This window comes from Equus caballus, chromosome 23 (assembly GCF_041296265.1).
Source record: "Equus caballus isolate H_3958 breed thoroughbred chromosome 23, TB-T2T, whole genome shotgun sequence".
NCBI classification, from domain to species: domain Eukaryota; kingdom Metazoa; phylum Chordata; class Mammalia; order Perissodactyla; family Equidae; genus Equus; species Equus caballus.
In genome coordinates this window covers 68,538,229-68,563,546 of record NC_091706.1, presented here as the reverse complement: position 1 = coordinate 68,563,546, position 25,318 = coordinate 68,538,229, and the positions used below count along the sequence as shown (strand labels likewise).

General features: G+C 36.9%; 2 protein-coding genes across 6 annotated transcripts in view; one reads left to right on the top strand and one right to left on the bottom strand.

Moving 5' to 3' along the window:
- The window catches only part of CENPP (centromere protein P), a 215,819-nt gene that overhangs the window by 55,398 nt on the left and 135,103 nt on the right, over nucleotides 1–25,318 (top strand). The window lies entirely within an intron of this gene.
- OGN (osteoglycin) lies at nucleotides 1,416–17,507 on the bottom strand. 2 transcript variants are annotated; one of them, XM_023627639.1, is made up of 7 exons: nucleotides 17,313–17,507; nucleotides 16,059–16,226; nucleotides 13,960–14,053; nucleotides 8,448–8,606; nucleotides 6,210–6,412; nucleotides 4,058–4,153; nucleotides 1,416–3,275 (listed from the first exon to the last, which is right to left on the bottom strand). In XM_023627639.1, exons 1-7 carry the CDS (start codon nucleotides 17,490–17,492, stop codon nucleotides 3,105–3,107), a joined length of 1,071 nt encoding a protein of 356 aa, XP_023483407.1. In that variant the 5' UTR covers nucleotides 17,493–17,507; the 3' UTR covers nucleotides 1,416–3,104. The 2 variants fall into 2 exon arrangements, with proteins under 2 accessions (XP_023483407.1, XP_001918010.2); XM_001917975.5 differs by having other exon boundaries at nucleotides 16,059–16,307; nucleotides 17,313–17,443.

The following is a 25,318-nucleotide window of genomic DNA, read 5'->3' as shown; positions in this document are numbered from 1 at the left end:
TTGATGTCATATCCAAGAAATCATTGCCAAATTAATTGTCATAAAGATTTTTCTCTTTTTTTTTCCCTAAGAGTTTTATAATTTAGCTCTTAAAATTAGGTATTTGACCAGTTTGAGTTAATATTTTGTATACATTGTAAGCTGTGGGTCCAATTTCATTCTTTTGTGTGTGAATATCCAGTTTTCCCAGCACCATTTGTTGAAAAGACTGTCCTTTCCTTATTGAGTGGTCTTGGCACCTTTGTCAAACATAATTGGACCATATACACAAAGGTTTATTTCTGGGCTCACTATTCTATTCCATTGGTCTGTGTGTCTGTCCTTAAGCCAGACCACACTTTTGATTACTATAGCTTTGTAGTAAGTGATGAAATGAGGAAGTATGAGTCCTTCAGCTTTGTTCTTCTTTACAAATTTGTTTTGGCTATTTAGAGTCCTTTGAGAGTCCATATGAATTTTAGGATGGGTCTTTCTTTTTCTTCATAAAATGTCATTGGGACTTTGATAGAGATTGCATTGAAACTAGATTGCTTTGGATGGTATTGACATGTTAACTATTCAGTCTTCCAGTCCGTGAACCTAGGATGTCTTTCCATTTATGTGTGTCTTTTTTAGTTTCTTTCAGGAATGTTTGTAAGGGTAAATTATTTTTAATTTTAAGCCTCTGTTTCTTTAATTTTCCATGTCAAGAATGAAACAATACCTATTTACGATAATGGAATCAGCATATTTTTACTTTCTCTCGTTATTTTATTTTATTTGTAACTTAAGGGTATATAAGTTTGCCAGGTACCAATGTTCATATCGTCTTATCTAGAAGTCTCAAAATTATTTCTTTAAGGTAATTCTGTTGTTCAGATTTTTTTTTTTTAATTTCATTTTTTTCCTTTTTCTCCCCAAAGCCCCCCAGTACATAGTTGCATATTCTTCGTTGTGGGTCCCTCTAGTTGTGGCATGTGGGACGCTGCCTCAGCGTGGCTTGATGAGCAGTGCCATGTCTGCGCCCAGGATTCGAACCAATGAAACACTGGGTCACCTGCAGCAGAGCGCATGAACTCGACCACGCGGCCATGGGGCCAGCCCCGGTCATTCAGATTTTTCATCAGTGACTTTCCTCTCCTAATTATTATTTTATCTAAGCCACTGGCTTTTGAATTATCTAAAATTTGAGTTATTTTATGGTGTTTTTTCTCTTTAAGTCTAATTATATGAAGAACGTAGGAAAACATTGCTGTGCTTTACTGATATCTGGGACGTGAGCGGTCTCCTCCAACTGCATTCCCCAGTGTCAGTCCCAGCACTCAGCTCTCCCCTATCAAGATTATCTTTCCAGATAAAGTTACAATTTATTTCCATTGATTTATTCAAGATTTTTATAGTTTAAAGATTCTATTTTTTTAAATAAAACAGAGCCCTTATGTTAAAATGAATTTTATTTTGCACTGTTTATGGTATATTCAAATCAAATGTGCTCACTGTTATGCTAGGCACTTTGAAAGTACAAAGGGAGTATGTTCAGTGCATTTGGTGAGCTTTCAGTCACAGAGAAATGAGGCATGCACACAAGATAATGAGAAGGCAGTATGGTAGTATGACTATCAGTTACCAGAGTAAAACAAGTGAATGAGTTAATAAGTTTTTATAGCAGTAATTATTGTGGCCTTAAGATCACAGATATTTTAATGAAAAAGTTTCGTCTTAGGGTCAACCATGACAAATGAGGGAAGATTTGAAAAACAGGAGGTTATTCTAGGTAGAATGACCTACTTATTTCTGAAAAAAACAGAAGCAAATGCTTAAAAATACGAATAAGTATTTGTTTGTTCTGGGAATAGTGTAGAGAGACCAACTTGATTCTCACGTATGATTTATGTTGAAAACAATCCACAGTATTAAACTCATCTTTGTAAAGCACTGATAATTTTGTACGTAACCCCAAAGCAATGTAGAGACTAAGACTTTTGAATGGGGTTTGAGCAAGAGGAAATTTATTTTAGGAACTTTAATCTGACAGCTTTGTGTCCTTATAAATTCACTATTAGATCGAAGGTGAATCCTCACCCTTAAATATATGAGTTAATCATGAGTCTTTAGAAAATGCTTCTCAGAAGCTTTCTTATGAATCTGTAGTCTTTTTCTGTGAACATGGACATGTATGGGTGGGTAGGAAGGCGGTGTGCAATACCACTACAGAATTCATTTTGTTTTCATGTCTTACATTTGGACAAATTTATTGCTGAGATTCTCTTTCCTATAATGTAAAAAAAAATGTTTTGCAGTATCATATTTGAAAGCCTTTGCAATGGAGAACTTTATGGCTATTTTCTGAGAAACAGGTTGGACTTTCAGTTTTTCTTATAAGAACACAGATTTTGGTCTGCTTGACATAAAGTGTTTTATGGTAGACTTAGAATGTTAATATTTAGATAAAAGAAATTTTTGTACGGTTTTACTAAAGCCTTTAACTGTGTGACTACAAAGCAGAATAACTTTGAGCATTACTCTGTTAGCTCCTTATGAGAGAGTAAGATTATACTTTATTTGGAAAGCTTTGCCTAGATAGGAGACTATACCCTATTTCTCAGGCTAAGTAAAAATATAATAGCTGCCTTAATAGAAAGAAAACAAAATTCCTACTTCAAAATGAATAATGTATGAATCATAAAAGAAAAATGGGAGATTACTGGAAATATTTAGCTTTTCACAGTTTTTGGAGCCTCTGCCTTAAATGCTTTAGGGATCCAGTAAAGGCCAGGAAAGAAAAACAGTTGAAAGTTTCTTAGACTTATCCTCTTACTTCATTAGTAATGGAAATAATGGTTCTTAAATTTGGGTATTTATATAAAAACATACCTATTAAATAACATGCTGGTATAAACTACAAGGATTTTGTAATGCTATTTAAATATTTTCACATTACTTTGTTTTGAATTTAGAGATTCAATCTTACTTTTTACTTGTTGTTATATTTAAGATTTTTGACCATCCTTGCTTAAAACATAAAATTCCTTCATAGTGAGATACACAGTTAATATTAAACATTCATGCTCCTTTAGACATTGTTGAGACAGATTATAAGTATGTGTATGTTAGCATTGATGTGGTTAAACGTATGACCCTACGGGCAGTCTTTTTAAGCAGATAAAACTGTTGGGATGCTTTCCCAGGACGATGGGGTTGCCCTCCAAGCGTATTTCTTCAATGCGGTCCCGAATATAACGGGTGTCATTGGCCTTGCAGAATGTATCATCTGTGATTGAAGTTATGTTATTAAACTGGAAAATAAAAGGGAAAAATTGTTCAGAAATCTGAAATCAACCTTTTGTATGCTATGTAATGGGATCTTACAGAATATTTCATCTAAAAAGTGATTTTTGAAATATTTTACATACTGTGTATGCTCAGGGTAATAAAACACTCTTTGTGCAATCTGAACCCGTTGTCTACAGCATTACTGTAGAAGAACAGACTTCTTGCTGTTACTCAGAGTAATATCCATGTAACAGAAAGTTCTGAGTATAAATGAAATTATACTAGCTGGAAAAAGTATCCTGTTGTCGAGTGTCAACTCAGAATGGGTACTGTATCCTTAAATATTCTTTAAAGAAGTAAAAACAACAAATAGGAATTCTTGTGATGCTTCAAGACCAATTTTAGTTTATTTTTATTCCCTCTTCTCTTTTCTATTACCTCAAGTTGATGTTGGACAAGGAAGTCAACTGGAAAGTCTCCAAAAGCAAATGTTTACTGCTATTTGGAGAAAGAAATATAAACCAGAGGTCTTAGTGTCCCCCAACTTAAAATCCATATGTCAGGTTAGCTAGGGGATGCTAAGTGCACAGCTGGATTCAAACCCCACTCTAAGAGCACCTAGTGTTGCTGGTCCTTTCATGGTACTCTGGACAGAATGGGCGCTTCCAGGCAGGAGAGTGCATTGAGCTAAATATTAATACTTTTGATATGCAAAATTTACATGTGAATAAGTGGGTTCCCTAACATGTCTTAAGATTGACCCATAGTAATTTGAAGTCAGATATTGTGAAAGGAGCAATCATACCTGAAGATGAATTACACGTAGACTTTCAGGTAAATTAAGAGGCACAGATTCCAGGGCATTGTGGTCCAAGTAGAGGAAGGAGAGTTTATTCAGTTTCTGTAAGGAAAAGGTTACTTTTGCTTGAGTGTCATTGAGATCAGTGCATTTGTTCACAAGATTCATGCTGTGTACACACATATTTGTACATATGTGTATGTACATAGATATTGAATAGACATATCAATACTATTAATTGTTGGTATGGTAGTTTTTTGATTTTGGGGGGGGTTTGGTTTCACAAGTGGTATATTTTGGTCCTTTACAAAGGACAGTAGAGCCCTACTGTGTCCCCACATTTCTGTCCACTCATCTGGCGTCTGAATACCCAGCTGTGCCTGGCCTCAGCCCTCATGCCAGCTTCTGGGGCTCTTTGGATTTGTCTTGGGAGCAGCTAATGAGGTCAGTCCCTGTGCAGGACTGAATTTGGGTCCTGGTGCTGCTATAACCTCTCTTGAAGCTCCAGAGCTTCCCATTTCAGCTCCCCTAATTTCTAACTAAAGGAATACTCTAAGATATGTGTATGTTTGTTAGTAAGATGTTTCTCAAAGCAGTTTATTAATTACTTAGCTAAATATGATTTTTCCCCCTAAGGGCTCTATGTTAGATTATTCTTCATGATCACTAGCCCATAATTGGGTACAATTTTGTAATATTATTTCAAGATGTAGTTTTTCCTGACATTAATCTTTTACTTTTCCTTTGATATGCATCCTGTGGCAGAATTTGCTAATTTTTTTTTTTTAAGAATTAATTTGCTATTATTTTAATCCTTTCTTAAGCATCCTACCATCCACTGTATGGGTACCAAGCTCCTGTCTTCCCCAGGGGGCCTCTTTACATAGGTTAGAGTAACCTGATTTTACCAGTGGCTGTTGCAGCCAGGGTATTATGAAAAACTACAGAGCATTTCCATGCCAACTTGTCATGAATCCCTTCTGTAAGGCATGTGTAAAATCCAAAATAGTCAAACATTCCTTTTGTGAAACGTCGATCAGTTCCTGTAGGCCTTTAACATGCCAGTCATTCAAACGCTTACCAGCTGGAATTACATATCTTCACATTACAAGAGTTTTTGTTTGTTTTTAAAGTGAAGCCAGTTTTTAAAAGTCCCCTAAGAGTCCCCTTACTTCTGAGGAACTCTGATCTGTCTTTAGAACGTCCCTTAAAGTTGAAAAAGGAATCCTTAAATGTAAACAAAAAGAAAAGAAAAATGGAATTATTCTTACATTTTCTGACATATTCTATGTGTGTGGACAGATTGTACATTTGTATGATTATCATAAACTTCATGATAAGGAAAATTTGATAGTTTTAGGTGCTTCTGTTAGGAGTTATCATTAGAAGCTACAAACCTTCCTTTGGAATGAGGTTGTCTGTTGCCAACAGTAGCATGAGTGTCTCATCCTTTTACCTGGAGTTTCTTCTGGGACTTGGAATTGAGTATATCAGAGCCATGGAAGTCATGGGCTGAGTGATTACTTCTCCACAGACTCTGCATTTTGAGACAACCTGGCTGCCTAAATCAGAATAGATCACCTTCCCTTTTACCTGTACATGTGTTTTCTTGAATTACTAAATTAAGAAATGTATTTAATTTTTTACTATATAGTTTTGTATTAGATGCCATCATGGAATTCAAAAGAAAGTCTACCTACAGAATTTTATGGCATAATATTTTGAGGTATTAAAAGTAAAATTCAATGTTTACTTTTAGAACTTTATTTTTCCTGGCATTTGTAAATTAATAATATTGTAAGGAAAAAGAAACACAGGAAACACCCATTTTGAGGTTTTGTGGAGTCTTGGTGCCATGAAGGTGTGAACCATGTCTGTATGTATAAATATTTTGCACGTGAACAAGTGAAAAAGATGGGAGACAGTGTAGTCCCATGAAACAAGATAAAGGTTATGTATTTTAAGTGAGGTACAGCCATAAGCTAGACTGAATGAGCCTAATAGTATGGCTATTTATTATGTAAATAATGTCTTCATGTATTAAATTACAATAGTTTTAAAACATAAAACAAAATTCTAGACCAGAGTTTCTCTTTATCATGTTATCATTGTCTGTGTAAAAACTAATAATTGTGTTGTCACACTATAAAATACTTACTTTGAATGTATTCGCTTTGATTCCTCTACTCTTGATTTTGTTGTATTTTGCATTAAATAAGGTAAGCTTGGGAGGAAGAACTGGAAGTTTCAATAGTTGATTTTCAGCTAGTGTAAGTTCTTCCAACAGAGAAAGTTTTGAAAAAGTACCGTCTTCAATATCTTCAATCAAATTTCCCGTGAAATCAAGTCTTTTTAAGTTGGCTTGAAGGAAAAATATATAAAAAAATACAGAAGTTAAATTCTCATTTGTGTGGACTGAAGAAAAGCATTTGTTTAACAGATCATTCAAACATCTTTTACTTTTAGTGTGTACACTTGGTAGCCTCAGTGAGTTTTGTTGAATGAATACTGAGCATCTACTCTGGTTGACACTGATGGCCTTTCTCACTGGAGTCCTAGAATCTCAGGTTTGGAAGGGAACTCAAAGTTCATAGAGTCCTTCCATTCTTCTCCGTTTGAATTCTCAGGATGTTCAGGCTGATCGAAAGAAATTCTTCTGACAAATCATGGAAAGTAAGCGTCACATTCGATTGAATAGAATCATGTAAATATTTTTTGCGTGTTGCAGGCAAATTTTGCAGGCGTGTTGCATTGTGATTATGGGTTATCTTAATCTCTCTATGCCTTACTGCTTAACAACAACAGGCAAAAATGTTCCCTAATTGTTAAAGTGATGCAGACTGAGAAATAGAGAAATTCACTGTGTGTGTGTGTGTGTCACTTTTGTCTGTCTGGGATGATTAGGAAATACAATTGCTTCTCATTATTCCAGATAGTCATGTCTATAGAGACGCCACGAACACTGAATTAGTGAAGGCAGAACCATTGCTCCTAGGGGACATGCAGGGTTATGTTTCTTTTTAAAGGCATCTTATTCAGTACATACTGTTGATACATTAATAGTGATTTCACAGCCATCAGCACTGTGGCTCATACTTGATTGAAGGTTACCTAACACATATCACAGCCTTCTTGAACTTAGGAATACCAGACATGATGCATAGGGAACATTTTAAACAGCAAAAAGCACGAAAATGTGGCACTAAGTAGACTGTGAACAACACGCTTATTTACAGTATAAAAGCTGAAACCAAAGGGCAGGGCATCGCCTTCTTCACCCTGAACTGGGAAACTCAGATGTTTTGCCACTCTGCACGCTTACAAATGACTGTCGAAGTGTTGCAAGTATTGATTTTTGGGTTACAAATAAATTTTAGCAAGTAAGTGAGTTTGAAAATATGGAATCCACAAGTAATGAGAAACAGCTGCATTTCAGTCAGTTTGGAACTTCCAGTGGCAGCATGAATCCAGTTATGGTTAATCTCATAAATGTGTAGTGGGGCCCCTGTACACTTCTTGGAGACTTTCTTCAGAAGCACTTGACAACATAGGAATCTAGAAAACTTATGAGGGATTAGTGATCCAGGACTGGGACTTAGCACTGCAGAGGTGGGAGATTTTGGTGTGCTCGTGGTAAAGCCCTAGGGGCAAGCTGTTGTAAGGTTTAATAGGACCGGACACCAGAAGTCCAAGATTGTTGATGACCTGGGAGGGAGTGGAATGCTACTGTTCTCAACACTGGCTCTATATTAGAATCATCAGAGGAGTTTGGTTGCTTTTAATGATGGTGCCTGGACTTCTCCCTCGACCTAACTTAGAACCTCTGGGCACTAGGGCCCAGTATCAGTATTTTAAAAATACTTCCTCAGATATTTTGAATGTGCAGCCAGATTAATAACCATGAGTTAACGTAAGGAAAAGCAGTTTCAGTGCTTTTATAGTGAAGGTAGGAGATAAAATGTGGTGGGAGAAGCATCCCGATTGTATTGGTGCTGCTGAGTGGCTGAGGCGAATGGATCTTGAAGTATTGGGGTTGAGAAGACATGGTCACCCATATGTCAGACAGGCTATTAACATAGACACCAAAGTCACCAGTGAAGACAGATGACAGGGGAGATCTGAGTGGAAAGGAGATTCACCAACAAACCAATGGATTTTTGTGACTTTCCTCAGAAGCACTTGACAACATAGGAATCTAGAAAACTTATGAGGGATTAGTGATCCAGGACTGGGACTTAGCACTGCAGAGGTGGGAGATTTTGGTGTGCTCATGGTAAAGCCCTAGGGGTGGCTACTCAAATGCTCCAACAGTACTGCCCTAGATGTGATAGGCCACAAGTGCTAGAGACTTGTGTTTATGTGAGTTAATACTAATATCTTATTAAAGTTAACTTACGTATGTCTGCAAAGTCTTTGGCAGTTAACTTTTTAATTTTGTTGAATCGTGCATAAAGATAGGCTGATTCCTTTGGCAGGGGTGGGACAGCATCAATGTCCACTTCTTCACAGTAGACAGAGCCACTTAAACAAACACACAGCAGGCACGTGGGCATTTCTAGATTGGGAAACAGAATCGTAAAAATATAAATAGGAGTTTAAAAATATTTGACCTCTAGTGGTAAAATTATTGCTCTCATGAATGTTACTACTAATTTAAAAAGATATTTTACAGAATTATAGGTGATAGCAGGAAAGATATCATGGTCATGATAGTTAGTAACCTATATTGTAACTGATAATTCACCAGAATTTTATTTCAGTCTGCAATCCACAATGTCTTTTATTCTCTTATCTGTTTTAGCAATGATCCCTTCATTGCTGAATTGATCAACGTTACATTTCCTCATTTAAATATAAAAAAAATTCATAAAGCAGGACTTAAGGTAAACACAAGCTTAGTTTATCACTTGGTGTGGCAGAAACATATTTCAGATTGGTGACAGTAGCTAATGAGTTTAGAAACCACAAGTTAAATAAACAAACTATTAACTTGAAAGTTAGCAGCATCCTAGGCACTGTTGGGATCCCATTGCACCCTACATCATTCATTGCATTTATTTGTCATGCCTCTTTCATCTCCTTCAACCTAGAACAGTTCCTTAGTCTCTGTTTTTCATACCTTTTACTTTTTTGAAAATTTTTGAATTTGTAAAAAATTTTATTTTGGGGGCATTTGTTTTGCAGGCTCTTTCAATTAGGGTATGTCTGAGGTTCCTCATTTTTGGCAGGAATACCATGGAAATGATGGTGGGTCCTCAGTTCCTAGTTTCAGGGAGTACACAGTATCTCTTTGTCCTGTTCCTGATGATACTGTCTTTGGTCACTTGGTTCAAGCCTGTCCACTGTGTTTCTCACTCTGTGAAACTACTGTTTTTCACTTTGTAATTCGTAAGTATCTTCCAGAAAAGTGCTCTGAGATTCTAAACATCTGGCTTGTCATCAAACTTCCACCCACTAGTTTTATCATCTGTTGATGGTTCTTACCTGAATCATTTATCACTAGGATAATTGCCAAATAGTGACTTTCTAATTCCATCATCCTTTCTACATTTGTTAGTTGGCATTCTGGTGTAAGGTAGAACATTCCCTTCTTCTTTATTGCTTTTTATCACTGTGAACTGACGAATTCTTTTTCTCATGTGTCATAATTATATTACCGCATATTTATTTTGATAATCAAATTGTCACAGATTAGCCAGTGAGAAATTGTTTAAGCTGTTTTTTTATCCTGGCACAGCTTTTTTGTGGTTAAATGATATACAATAAATTGCACATATTTAACTTCTGTAACTTATACATTTTTGACATATGTATATACTATTGAAACCATTATTACAATTAAGCTAATTAACATATCCATCACCCCAAAAAGTTTCTCATGCCCTTTGGTAATTCCTTTCTCCCAGTCTTGTCTCCAAGCAACTGTGATCTTTCTGTCATTATACATTAGTTTGCATTTTTGAGAATTTTATATCAAAAGAAATATGCAGTATATGTCTTTTGTCTAGTGTCTTTCACTCTGCAGAGTTATTTTGAGATTCATCTGTTGTTGTGTGTGTCAGTAGTTCATTCCTTTTTATTACTGAGTAGTATTCCATTGTGTCAATATACACAATTTATTCAATCATCTCTTATGAACATTTGGGTTGTTTCTAGTTTCTGGCTATTTCAAAGAAAGCTGCTGTGAACATTTATGTACAAGTTTGTGTGAACTTAATGTGTTCATTTCTGTTGGGTAAATACCTAAGAATAGAATGGCTGGGTCTTATTATAGATGTATGTTTACCTTTTGAAGTAAGTCCCAAACTGTTTTCTAAAGTGGTTCTGCAACGTACGTTCCCATCGGCAGTGCGTGAGAGTTACATTTGCTCCACCTCCTCATCGACATTTGGTATGGTCAGACTTTTTAATTTTAGCCATTCAAGTAAGGTGTGTTGTAGTATCTCGTGTTTTAATTGGCATTTTCCTAATGACTAATGATGCTGAGTATCTTTTTATATACTTATTTGCCATGCACATATTTTCCTTACTGGGGTATTTGTTCATATCTTTTGCCTATGTTTTAAGTGGGTGTTTTGTATTATTATTATTGAATTATAAGAGTATGTGTTATAGATATAATGGTTTGTCAGATTTCTGTTTTGTAAATGTTTTCCTCCAGTCTGTGGCTTTTTATTTTATCAGTGTGTTTTGAAAAGCAAACATTTTTAATTTTAGAGAAGAACAATTGATTTTTTTATAATTCGTGCTTTTGGTGTTGTATTTAAGAAATCTTTGCCAACCACTTAAGTTTTTGTCCTGTTTTTTCTTTTATAAGTTGTATGGTCTAAGCTCTTTATTAGATATGGGGTCCATGTTGAGTTAATTTTTATATGTGGTGTCAGGAAGGGTCCAAATTCATTTTCTTCCCCTATAGCTGTCTGGTTCTTTCAGCACCATTTTTTGAAAAGATAATCCTTTCCTCATTGAATTGCATTGCCACCGTTGTAAAAAGCCAGTTGACCGTATTGTGTAAGTCTATTTGTGGACTCTCTTCTGTTCCACTGATCTGTTTGTTTATTTGTCTGCTAATACCACAATGTCTTGATTCCTATAGCTTTATAATAAGTCTTGGTATTAGGTAGTATAAATCCTCCAAATGTGTTCTCCTTCAGTGTTGTTATGACTCTTCTAGGTTCTTCGTATTGCCATGTAAATTTTAGGATCAGCTTGTTAATTTCAGAAAGCCTGATAGGATTTTACTTGGGATTGCATTGAATCTACAGACAAATTTGGGAAAAATTGACATCATAACAATGCTGAGTTTGCTGGTCCTTGAACCCAATATATTTTGGTCTTTAATTTCTCTCAGCATTGTTTTCTAGATTTCACTGTACAGGTCTTGTACATCTTTTACATTTTGAAGAAAGTCCCAGATTGTTTTCCAAAGTGGTCATGCCTATGTATTTTTTATATTATGATTAATTTTTTAAAAAATTAAACATCGGCATTATTCTTTGAGAACTTCCTTATTTTCTGTCATGATAAAGTGTCCCAGACATCTTTTTATGACATGATTTTATTTATAAATATATTTGTTTGTTTCCCTGTGTGAAACAACACCTTGTTCTAAAATCAGATCTACACAAAAAACGTATCCTTGGAGAAGTGCCACTACGCTCCCCCAACAGCCCTCTCAGATCCCATCTCCCCAACTTTCCGTTTCCCGGCCCCAAGCCTAAAATCAGCTATTTCTTCAAGGAGTACTGGTTCCTTTTGGTGGAGGATGGTATTTAATAACCAAGATTTGGGTGTGGAAATGCTCATTGCTACTTGGTCTCATTGCTTCCAGGCTCTTTCAGCAGAGAGAGAGCTAGGGAATATATGTATGTGTCGTCATCTCTCTCTCCACGTGTATGTGTATAGACCTGTACATACATACATGTATATCTACACCATATACTCATATATATACATAAATATACCATATGCACATATACACATACACACTCACACGGAGAGACAGACACATCTGTATCTTTTTCTGTATCTGTACACAAACCATGAGTAGATGCTGATATCTTCCATTCCATTCCAGCTGCACAGTGTTCATTCCAGCCTTTCCCCTTCCCATACTTGTAACACCCTTTCCTCAGTGAGAAACCTGGCTCTCATTATCCACAGTATATTTACTTGACTTTACTCAGTCCTAGAACACACATTAAGTGGTTTCGTTATCGCTAACCTGTAACACTGTGGAAAACAAACCTACTTACTGGAATTTTAGTTTTGCCTATTGTTCTATTTTGTCTTTAGCCTGAAGATGTATAGTCAAAATACTGTGTTTAAGGGTTACTTGGATTAGATGTTTTTCTCACTTTAGTATGTTATGTTATTCATTTAAAATTTTTGTTTTTCTGTATGTATTCCAATTTGAGTTCTTTTTGTCTTATCCTTCTTGATTTCATTTTTAGATATATTTGTTTGTTTGTTTGTTTGTCCATGTGAAATACAACCTTGTTCTAAAATCAAATCTACACAAAAACTGTGTTCTCAGAGAAGTGCCACTGCCCTCCCCCTGCAGCCCTCCCAGGTCCTGTCTCCCCACCTTTCCACCGAGGTCCCATCCATAACCTGTAGGTAATTAGTCTCAGTTTTGTAATTACCCTTCTTGAGTTTCTTTTCACACAAATGAGCTGGTGCATGCATCTATTCTCATATCCCCTCCTTGCTTAGGTGAAAGGCAGCACATGGAGATGCTCTTGGCACTTTGGCTTTTGACATGAGATGTTCTGGACATCACTCCAGGTTTGTTCATAGTGGTCGTCCCCATTCATTTTACAGCTGTATAGCATTCCCTTGTGTGGATGGACCCTACTTTATTCAACCACTCTTCAGTGTCTGGGCAATTAGATTGTTTCCAATATTTTGCAATTGCGAGCAGTGCTTCAGTGATTCTGTGTATGTATTTTCTTACTTCGGAGGTGTATCTTTAGGGTAAATTCCCTGAAGTCAATTGCTATGTTACAAAGTAAATGCGTAATTAGTTTCATTTGATATTGCCAAATTCCTATCCAAAAGCATTGTACCAATTTGCATTCCCACCAGCAGTGTGAGATTGTCTGACACCCTAAAGCCTTGTCAGTGGAATATATTAATATATTGTCACATTTTTAATTTTTGTCAATCGGATAGGTTAAAAAATGTCATCTCAATATAATTTTAACTTACATTTCTCTATGTGTGAGATTGAACATCTTTCATATGTTTAAGGGTCATTTTAATATCATTTTGTGAGTTGTCTGTTTATATTTTTTGCCTCTTCTTCCAGTGGCTTTTGGTCAATTCCATTTTCCTGGATTTTTGCATGTTCTTTATGAGTTAGAGTTATTAATCTTTATCAGTGACATATATTGAAGATATTTTTCTCAGTTTTCAGTCGTCTCTGACTTTTTTATGATTTTTTTTGCCATGCAAAAGTTTCATTTTATGGAGTCACATTTCCTGATCTCTTCTGTCATCTCTGAATTTTGAGGCACTGCACACTCTGATTATCTTATAGGGTCTGTATGGTTCACTGTTTACAGTCAGACCCTTGTGTGGGGGGAGTTTGTCTTTCTTTGTGAGGGGTGGATCTAATTGTGTCCTTTCAATTGACAGCCCCTCATCCCAGCACTGTTTTTTAAATTATGTACTGATTTTCTACATGTGTTTCTGGACTTTCTATTCTATTTGTGCACCAGTATCATGCTTTAAAGTATGTTCTAATGTGCAGTGCATCTGGTTCCTGCAGACGTAAAATTCTACTGTTTGGATTTCCTATAACCTGAGGCAATTTTTGATTGCTATAAGGAATAAAGTTCCATTATAAGCTGTTTTTTTTAAAGCTCCTTTAAAAAAAAATTAGATGATAGGGTATTCATACTTACCATCATTTTCTTTCTTGGGGGTTAATGGTGTTACACTCTCATCTTTTTGTAATTGAAGACTTTTCTCGTCAAGTGTTATCATAGTTTTTTTTTCCTGTTGGAAAAATAAAAATTTATTATCAGATGTGATGAAGTCTAATTTTGACTATAAAACCGAAGGATCACAGACAACATCTGTCTTCTCATAGTTGCAGTGGGATTTCTTTTGTACTCCATTAGGATTTTATATATAATTTCATTTCATCATTTCTTAAGTTATAATGTAAATATTTGTTTAGCTTGTTTTCGCTCCAGACTGTGAACTTGAGCAACAGAACCAAGTCTTTTTTATTTTCTATGTCCAAAAGCTAAACTCACTGCTTCCTAAATGTTGACATACTAGAATTCCAAATGGGAACTAGGAGAGAATTCTCTGACTCGAATGAAAGTTTTTCTGAGGTGATGATACTGTCTTGAGATCATTTTTATGTAGAGTAGCTCTTTTAATTATTCTTAATGGTTCTGTCTGAACCGAGTTCCTTATGTCAGATTCTACCATGTTGAACAGGACTAAAGCACCAGTCACGTCACACACGTGAAGCGGAATAGGCCCTTTCAATCTCTTCCAAAAGTGACCCTTAATTACCTACCTGCCTCCATGAGGCCCTGCCCCTTGGAGCCCTTTTATTGCAGGCTGTTAGCTCCGTAGGAATTGGGTCTTTCCTACTCTGGGAGAGAACATTTTCCGCCACTAGACTAAAGTATATTATGTGAGATCCTAGTCTTTCCACCCATTGGAAGCATGTTCCACCTTTAGTCTCGATCTTGACTCCTTCGTTCTCTCATGTGTATTCTGGTTGAACAGCCCCTTCACTCTGCGTTTGTATGTTAAACGCTGCTGAATTCTACTCCGTTTCACCAATATCTTTGTCCCCATATTTTTATTAAGATAGAGGGACTTCTAAAGCAGCTTAAAGAGAAGAAGTAGAGAACTTCTTACTTCTTTCTTTTTAGGGACCAGGGAATTTTGAAAGTGTTCTTTTAACTGATTGATAGATTCAAGTCATCCATGTGAGCCAATAGCTTATTGTTATGATGGGCCTTTTTTTTTTAATTTGAAACTGTGACTAATAATAACCTCTTTTTTGTCTTAATGTTGGACAAAAATAATGCTAGCATATTAAGTAACTTCATTGAAAGACACTCTAGTGGTAACATTTGCTCACTGTGTACTGAAAAAGAAAAGCAATTGTAGCTGGTCACTCTTAAAATCGTTGCCATCTTATTTTTAGTGGCGAAGAACTTTTGAAGCAATCAACATTGTTGTATATTTGGCTGCATTTCGCATTTTCCTTTGTGTGTGTGTGTGTGTGTGTCTGAGAGAGAGAGAGAGAGAATAGGCAGGCAACAGATAACTTATGTGCCATATTAACTTTTTCCTTACCCAGCTTTCATTTCTGTATGCCAAGAAAACCACAAGTAGTAACTTAGCTCATACAAGTGGAGTATGAAAGTCATCCTTGTGGAATATTAACTCAATGACAATTACAGTGACTTGCTACAAATTGAGTCTAAATTGTTGAAACTGATTAAAAAAGAAAGCCCCGTAGTAAGTCATTTTCCGTTTTTTTGGTACTGTGTATAGTTGGCATATGTAAATTATTGTGAAATGCTATAGATACCAAAATAACCCGTATTCTTCTCTTTATTTCCTTGAGCCACTTCTTCCTAAAATAATAAACCTTAAGTTGGTAATCCATCTTTACTTCTTCTGTTTTTCTTTTTGAGGCAATATAATATGCAATTATAGCGCATTGTGTAACATTAATTAACATAGAAATCTCAACTGGTCGGGGGTCATCTTAAAGTTTAGTTTTCCTTAAATCTTAGGTTTTGGTTGCTATAGATACTGTTTGGTTACCATAGATTCTATTTATTAATTTGAAAGGCATGCATACTTTAAAAATATAATCTTAGGGACAGTTATTTTGAATTACTTTGAATCATTTAAAGTGGTTTTTCTTTCCCGTCACCTTATCAGACACATTCAGAAAAAACAAAAGCATGCATTTAAATGGGCGACTATTTTAGAAGTTAAATTTAGAGTAGAAATAAAGTACCTTAATATTTTTTCCATCCAGGTATTTATCCTCATAATCTTGGCTAAATAAAGTTTCTTCAAATTTATCTGTTCCATAATCATAGATAATGCGTGAGTCTTGCTGAGTTGGTGGCGCTGGCTTTATCAGAGGCACAAACAGTAACAGGAGAAGTGTAGACTGCAGAGTCTTCATTTTAGCAAAAACCAAGGTGACTGGAAGTTAATAAGCTAGTGGCCTGCTGACTCTGGGACAATACTCTCTTTTTCCCTGGAAATAAAAACGCAGACCTTCGAAGCAATATTTAAAAGCTTAGAGGACTTTTTGGCAGGATGTACGCAGTAGGGGCCAGAGAACAAGTATTTAACCCTTAGTGATCTTTAATTAGATGCTAAAAGTTTTTATGTATCAGTGACATTCTGAAAAATAGTTTCGGAAAATGATTTTATTTGTTTTCTATCAAAACTCCAAGCATTGTTGGTAATTTCAGTTTCTTAATAATTAGGTGCCCTGAACAAAGGTACTGTATGCAGTTGAAATCTCCTTAGGATACCTGTAGTATATAAATAGTTAAAATGAAGACCCAGCATCTTGTCTCATGTGAGTTAAAAATATCATATTTCAACTTTACTACTTTATAAGAGCTCTTGATTTGCATTGGTATGAACAGAAACAAGTTCCAAGAAAAGTTTTAAAACAAACTTTAAATTTAACGTTATGAAATGTAGTCATTAACACTTACTTTTAGGTGGTACAGAATATAGGAAAAGCCATAATTTAATTTTATTAGTTTTGTGATTTTCATAGGTATCACTATTTTTAATTAATAGCATTGCCTTTTCAATTTAAATTATGAAAAATGCAAAAATAGTATTGCAGACTAGAAAAAATAACTTTAATCAAGCATTTGGGGGAAGGATTCTTTTAGACTCACCAGTGGATTTTATCTGGTGGTGCACATTTCAGACTTTTTCTTAAGTAACTTCGAACAGAATCACCCAGTTGCTGATACTACATTGTATTTCTCTGTTTATCAAAAATAAGTGGTTGAAAATAAAGAATAACAGGGTTTTGTGACTTTTGCAGCACCCTGTTCTTGCCTGCATGGATATTCAAGTTTATACAATGATATACTAAAGTGCTTGTTAAAAAATAATTGTTTGAGGTATCTGAAACTTAAAAAAATTAGAAATGCCCTTTACATTTATTAAGACTGTTAGAGGAATTACATCTTAGCAAACAATATTTTAAATAATATGTGAAAAAAGAGCCTACCGTTGTAGCTGTTTTGAAGTTTTTTGTGGTTTTCCTCAATAGATATTCATGCTTGTGCATTAGCCCCAAGAGGGAGGGTGCATGAGGAAAGCTGTGGGTTGATTTCAAACTGCTGAATAGAATGTCAGGGCCCAACAGCTTTAAAAGCAGTTTCCATGTGGTAGAGATCTTTGCCAACATTCTTTCTCTGGGGTGAAATGTAGTGTGTTGTGCTGGAGAACCGTGCTTAAAATATTTATCACTGTTATACTCATTCTGCTCCTACTAATTTACCACAAGTAAAAAATTTTTAATTTTACTGTGTATGATAAACACTAATGTTTTAGTGAATATTAGTTTATGAAGATGACATAGTTATAAAATCATGTTTCCATTTTAATGCTTTCCCAGGAGATAAAACATCTGCTTTTTGAATGAAGAAAAACACCAAACCAAGCATAGTCTGTGCTCTTAATTTTATGAGGAGTAAAAATATCGTGCTAGTATTATAATTAGTATATAGCCAAGAAATTTCCAATGTGAAAATTAGTTTTAGCATAAATTATTTTCCACTTAAGTCATTTGGGGTCCCCACCTTTATTTTAGTTACATATAACAAAAGCTCAAGTGTGAGAATTAGCTTTTAAAAAATAAATTTGATTTATAATTTGGGTTTTGATTGTAAAAGATATTTTTGTTTCCTAAATGAAGGGAACTATATTAAAATTATTGTAATATTAAATCTTATTTTTAAAAGTTTAAGTGGTATTTTAGATAACTATACAAACATTTTTAAAGATTCATTTTTATTCTTATCACTCTGGTGCTTTTAGCAGTCAGGGTAACATTTCTTTCTCTTCTAAGCTAAAAAATTCAATAAATATGGGTAGGCGTAGATATTTTATTAAAAAATAGAAAATGAAAGAATACTAATTTGTTCTTTTTTTCTATTAAAAATTGGCTTTAGAGCCTTTTAGATTAAAGCTTGGATAAACTACAATTTTTGAATATTCACATTTTATTTGAATATGAATTATTTTAAATTTAGGCGTGATATTCTCTGGTTTGGGTTGATATAAATTGTCCATTTTATGCCTTTAAGGATACAATAAAACCTTTAAAGTCTTTGAAAATTAATAATGAAACAGCAGATGCTGATTTGTTATGCATTGTGTGGCAGGTTTAACAGGTTGTTGAGAAGTGAACTGCATAGATGTTAAATGTCAGATTTAGAGAATCTTAGAGATTCATAGTATTCTAATGTTTGATACTTTGTACCACAGAAAATTATCTTGTGGATTATAACCCTTTTTCTTGAAAAATTATGACCAGTGAATGTAGTTTTATTGGCATTAATTCATTTAGTAAAAGTTTATTGAGCACCAGTTATCTGCCAGAACTACCAACAGATAAGCTCAGACAAGCAAAACGCAGTTTCTCCCTTAAGGAAGCTTGTAGTCTGTAAGTCAGCAGGAAGGGCAGCAAGCAAGGGACAGAATGCACGGTGGGACTGACAGAATGCACGGTGGGACTAGCCACACAGAGTGCACTTGGGGTTCTGTGATAGCCTGGGAGAGGGTGAGGCCATGGAGGCCACACCAGGCTGACGTGTGTAGAGAAGATGGGCAAGGAGTGGGGGGCAGAGGGTGAGGTGTTCTAAGAAGGGAAGCAGCATGCAGGCTTGAGAAAATTTGTAATCACTTGTATATGGCTGGAGCTTGGAGGGAGAGACAGAAGAGGGAAGGGAGGTGGCACATGTTAAGATCAGGGGACTAGAGGTCAGATTAAGGAGAGTCTTTTATGTCTTGCTAAATTGTTTGGCCTTTATTCTGTAGCCAGTGAGAGATTTTTAAGCTAGTGAGTGGCATGATCCTATTTTCATCTACGAAATATCCCTCTAATGTTGCATTTCTGAAGAATACTACTGCTAGTCGGTTGCATTGGTTACTTATTATAAGGTTAGTGGCTTAAAATAACACTTATTATCTCACAGTTTCTGTGGGTTAGGAGTTTGGGTATGGCTTTGCTTGGTTCTGTATTTTAGGATCTCACCTGAAAGCTGCAGTCAGTGTATTGTCTGAGGCTGCACCCTCATTTCAAGGGTTGAATAAGGTGAAGGATCTGTATGTGAGCCCATGTGGTTATTGGCCACAGCTCCATGCAGAGTGTGGAACCAAGGGCCTCAGTTTCTTGCTGGATGTTGGCCAAAGGCCACCCTCAGTTCCTTGCAATGTGACTCCTCCACAAGGCAGCTCATAACATGGCAGGTTGCTTTTTCACAGCCAGAAAGGGAGATAGTCTCTAGTAAGATGGGCATTACAGCCTTTGTAGCAATCACGCACGCATAATCACAAATATGCCATCACCTTGCCATATTCTGTTGATTAGAAGCAAGTCAGAGGTCACACCCACACTGATAGGGAGGTGATTACAAAGGCAAGATTCGAGAAATATTCAGAATTACACAGGAAAACAAGCAGACCTATGTTCTTGCTCAGAGTTAGCCAAACTTTAAAGTTTGAGGGCACAGTCCCCAAGACCATGTTCATTTCATACTAGTTTACATGTTCAACTGCAAGTTTGGGGGTGTTCCCGAAACCACCCTCACATTTGATAATTTGCTAGAAGGACTCATGGAACTCCCTGAAAGCCATAGTTATGGTTTATTATAGGGAAAGGATACATGTAAATATCAACGAAAGGAAGAGATGCATTGGGCAGAGTCTGGGAGGGTTCCAGGTGCAGAGCTTCTGTTGTGCGCAGGATCCACTACCCTCCCGGCATTGCTATGTGACAACATGCATGGGGTGTTGCCAACCAGGAAAGTGCTACTGAGCCTCACTGTTCAGAGTTTTTGTTGGGGCTTCATTATGTGGGCATGCTTGATTGATTGAGTATCCACATGGTTGAACTCAGCCTCCAGGTCCACTGATAACAGCATGACCCAAAGTCCCCATCCTAAATCACATGGTTGTCTTTCTGGCATGACCAACCCAACCCTAAGACTATCAGGTATGTCTGGTCCCACCATAAGATCTGGTGTGATGCCCCTAGTCTAAATGAAGATATAGATTGCCTCCTCGAAGCTGATGGCAAAGCCCAGACCTCTCTTTGCGGTCACATTCTTTACTACATAGTTCCCAGTATAAAATACATTTGGAACTTAGGTTTTCTATTCCAGAAAGAAGTATTGTATCCTAGTATAGAGCTATTTAGCTTTAACTGCTGGTAGTGAAAGATGAAAACTTGTGTAAGACTCAAGAGCAGGCATTTATCCAAAATTGAGAGAGTTTTCTCTGTGGAGTTCTTTTTGGTGACCCTATTGCATTATCCTTGATGTCTTTGTAGAGTTTTATATCTTTGAATTGTCCTGCAGGGCTGTTGGTTCTATCTCCTAATTGTTTCTCAGCAGCAGTCAACCAAAAAATGTGTTGAGGGGAATTAAGTTGTGGAAACAAGGGTTTTCTAGGAGGGGTATTTTTTTGGAGGTGGCTTAGTTCTACTGATAGAGAACATGTAACTACCAGTGGATTGGCTTTCAGAAAACCAAAACCCCACAAGCCAGAAGAGTCTGTCCTGCATCTTCATCTCCGTCTCTAACTTTATAGGAAGTAGTGTAATTTAGGAGTGAGAACACTTAAGCACTAGTTTTGCTCTGTCCTTAACCTTCCCCTGATGTTGGGCAAGTTAACTTCTGTGTGCCTCAGTTTCTTTATCTGTTGGACTAGAATCTAGTTCCTGCAGTTTCTCAACCTCAGCAGTATTAGAAGTTTGGACCGGATAATTCTTTGTGGTGGGGCTATCCTGCGCATTGTAGGACGTTTAGCAGCATCCCTGCCCTTTGCCCACTAGATGCCAGTAACACTCCTCCACTCCTAATCCCCACCCGTCATGACAACCAAAATTGTCTCAAGACATTGTCAGATGTCCCCTGCAGGGCAAAATCACCCCCACTGAGAATCACTGAGTTACCAGATATTTATGGACCCTTTTAAATCCAACATTCTATGATTTTATGGAAAGTCTGTGGTTTGAATCTCCATCTCAAATCTCATGCTTATGCCTAAAGCCCAGTCATGTGCTCAAATGGGATAAAGATGAGAACTCAAGTACTTCCCAGACAAAACAGTGAAATTTAAAGGGAGCGGAATTAGGACTCAATATAAGGAAGGGTTCAAGTTAAAAATGTATTGTATTTGTGAGTTGAATTTTTTGAGTAGTACATAAATCTCCATATAGTGAATTCGCAGCCTAAACATGTAAAGTAATAACAGACATGTCCGTGATAACTGATATTTACCTGCTCGGCGTAATTCCTCGCTTCCCAGCTGTGTGACTTTGAGTAAAATGCCTACCTTCTCAGAGCCTCCGTTTCCTCTACTGTAAGTGGGGGGGTGGGGCAGTTGTGAGAACTAACCTGATGGTGTGTGGAAAACAGGCTCCTTGGTGTTTGGCATGCAGTTGTGTCCATCAGAGGCTGGCACTGTCTCCTTGTGAGAGAAAGACAAGCCCCTTTGGTCTGATGACCCAGAGTATTTGGCTGTCTTGCCTAAATGTAACTAAAAGCAATTTAAAAAGGAAAGAAAGAAAATGGAAAACAACAATAGAAAGTGAAGAAAAGGGCGACTTCAACCTGCTGCAAGACTTGGGAGACTAGAATCCCCCCCCCGCCCCACCCCCGCCAATAAATTGCTAGCTGCCTTGCAGAGTCCTGCACTGTAATGGATCCAGAGAAAACCAAAAAGTGTTTATTTATTTACCTATTTAGAAAATTGGAACATATAAGAAACTTGGCATTTTACCTGTTATGATTTAATTTTGTTTCCAGCTGCTCTTGTACTTTATTTCCAAGATTTAGAAGAGATAGATTTGATATCAGGAAACTGCGGTTTTGGTTCTAGCCGTCCTTGGGGTCACATGAATTCTTTGCAGCAGTGAAAATGTACAGAGGAGACAAGGTTCGTTTCTTCTCTTTTTCCCGTGGAGTTGGTTCAGTGTGTTATATGATATGCATACCCCTGCATTTTAGTTTAGTGGTTGTAGCTTGAGGAGTAAAGGGAAAATGTATGGTGTTTTAGGTAATATTTAAACACTACCTAAACATGCTCAACCAGTGTTATTGTGAGCAAATTTATGAAATATCCTTTATTTTTGTTTCTGTTCTATAAGCTAAGTGTATGCTCTGCTTTTGTTTGTTAATTAAGCTTCAGTTCATGGTGTGATTTGGATTTATTTGTTAGTGGTTACAAACACAGGTCAGCCAAGTAGCTAATGTAACTAATACCCAGAAGTGTAATGAGAAAAGAGGTGAATTTTCATGGGTTTTTTTCCTTTTATAAATATCAAATCAACTGATTTTGTCTGTAGATCTGGAGGGTAACTGCAATCTTGATGTACTAATTGGAAGAGTACTTTATTCTTCAGTTTCTCTTGAGGAAAGCATTGGGGATTATTTCTTTTATTTTTAATGAGAAATACTTGGAGTGGGTATAAGTTCCTCAGAGCATTTTCAAATAACAAAACATGGTTGTTAACCTGCCTCCTCACTGGGCCCTGCAGCTGGAGGACATTCTGCTACATGTTGACATATGCACACCTTTGGAGGGAGGAGCCGGAGTAGATTTGACCTCTTCTTCCTAATACACAGGAGAGTTTGACCTTATTCTGGCCAGAGGAGCCAGGCAGCTGAGTGCCTTGTGAGGGGTGGGAGAAACCCTGCTCCCCTCCCTGGTACACAGTCCAGAGGTGCTTTGGAGATCCAGACTATCAAATCGTGACTTGGAGTATGTTTGTCGTGAGTATATGGTTTAAGCACCCTCTGCTCTCTCCCTAACGAAACTGAGTAAAGTCTCTCTTGGCACTGATCTTTGCTACGAGTAGCATCTTGGAAGGAACCTGAAGAGATGCTGACTCTGTTCTGGGGGCCCTGAGAGAACACTGAAGTGTATGAAGCACGCCTGACGTCTGGGACACAGAGATCCAGCAGGCTGCTGGGCTGGGCATGCTGAAGTAGTAGTTACTGCTTGTTGGATACCTGTAACTGGCAGGTACTTTTTAAAGTGCTGTTATGTACACCATTTCACAACCCTGTGAGAACCACCTTCCTTGCAGAAATGCAGAAAGGCAAGCTTCCAGAAGTTGTCATTTACTCACAGTCACCTAGGTTAGTCAGAAGTGTGAAGTCAGGCTTCTACCTAGGTGCACAAATTCCTTGTTTTGAATTGCTAAATAAATGTATTTTCTTTAACCAGTTTTTTTTTGTTGTTAGTTCCATCCAGTTGATTCCAACTCCTAGCATCCCTGTGTACAGGAGGGTGGTATTTTTGTGCCATCCTCTCGCCTTCCTTGCTGTGTCAGACAAAAGTTATCAATTTAGGAGAAGATAAAAATAGAACCTTCAGAATTCTGAAATTTGGAGGATTTCTGTTTTTAAACTTTACAAGAGGTGAAATAAGTAATTACCACACCTTTATATTAATCTCACCTCGGAAGCTTGTTTTCTCCGCTCTTGCCAGTCAGTTCCTACTCACACATCAAGATACCACCTCTTCCTTGAAGCCTTCAACTGCTTCACCATGTCCTGGCCGGAAGTGGAGTGATTCACATCGTCTTTCATAGTTACTGCCACTTTAGCTTTTCTTTCTTTTCTTCCTTGTGTTAGAGTGAGTTGTTTGCTCTTACTTCATTAAATCTTTTAATAACAGCTTTTTTGAAATAATTCGTATCTTACACAATTCATTCTTCTAAAGTTGTACAGTTCAGTAGTTTTTAGTGTTTTCAAACTTGTACAACCATCACCAACAATCAATTTTAGAATATTTTTATCACTTCAAAAAGAAACCCTCTACTCATAATCAGTCACTCCCCACTTTCCCTCCATTCCTCTGCCCCCACAAACCCAGGCAGCCAATAGTCTTTCTGTGTCTATAGATTTGTCTGTTCTGGATATTTCACATGAATGGAATCATATAATATGTGGTCTTCTATGACTGACTTTTCTCTGGCATGATGATATCTCCATGGTTCTTCCATGTTGTAGCATGTATCAGTACTTGGTTCCTTCTTTTGGCTGAATAATATTCCATTGTATGGCTAGACCACATTTTTTTACCCATTCATCAGCTGATGGGCATTTGGGTGCTTTCCACTTTTTGGCTGTTAATGGATAAATGCTGCTCTGAGCGTGTGTTTACTTGTTTTTGTGTCAACATGTGTTCAGCTCTCTTAGGTGTATACTTAGGAGTGAGACTGCTGGATCATAGGTAACTCTAACTTTTGGAAGAACTGCCAAGACTGCTTTCCAAAGCAGCTGCACCATTTGATGTCCCCACCAGTGGTATGTGAAGGTTCCACTTTCTCCACCTCACACTAACACTTGTTTCTTGTCTTTTTGATGATACCCGTCCTGTGAGCGTGAAGGGGTATCTCATCGTGATTTTGATTTGCGTTTCCCTAATGGCTCCTCATTAAATTTTAAATTGTTCTAGGTAAGAACTAGTCTTATCCTTCTTATCTCCTAGAACACCCACAGTATTTTCCACGTTAGCTCTTAATAAATGTTTAAATTTATAACCCAATTTTTTTTTAATGTTAATAAAGGGGGAGGTAATCCTTAAAATTTTTTTTTTTTTTTAGGAAGATTAGCCCTGAGCTAACTGCTACTAATCCTCCTCTTTTTGCTGGGGAAGACTGGCCTTGAGCTAACATCCAGGCCCATCTTCCTCTACTTTATATGTGGGACACCTGCCACAGCGTGGCCTGTCAAGTGGTGCTATGTCCGCACCCGGGATCCAAACAGGCGAACCCTGGGCTGCCGAAGCAGAACATGTGCACTTAACCGCTGCACCACTGGGCTGGCCCCCCCTTAAAATTTTTTTTACCTCTGTTGAAAGTGTGCTTTGCCTACATCACTAGAATTTTGCTCAAACCCTTCCCTTCACACTTGTATCTTATGGTGATGCAGGTGCACATAGGTGCTGCGTTTTTTGACCTCTCATTGCTAAGCCATACATACCAAATGACTTGAT

Coding starts and splice junctions, on each gene's coding strand:
- OGN (XM_023627639.1), bottom strand. CDS start 17,492: ATGTTGGCAAAGATCTCTACCACATGGAAACTGCTTTTAAAGCTGTTG. Junction 6,413..8,447: donor CAAAGACTTTGCAGACATAC/GTAAGTTAACTT, acceptor TTTTCCTTCAAG/CCAACTTAAAAAGACTTGAT. Junction 4,154..6,209: donor TCAAAGCGAATACATTCAAA/GTAAGTATTTTA, acceptor TTTTCCTTACAG/AAACTGAATAAACTCTCCTT.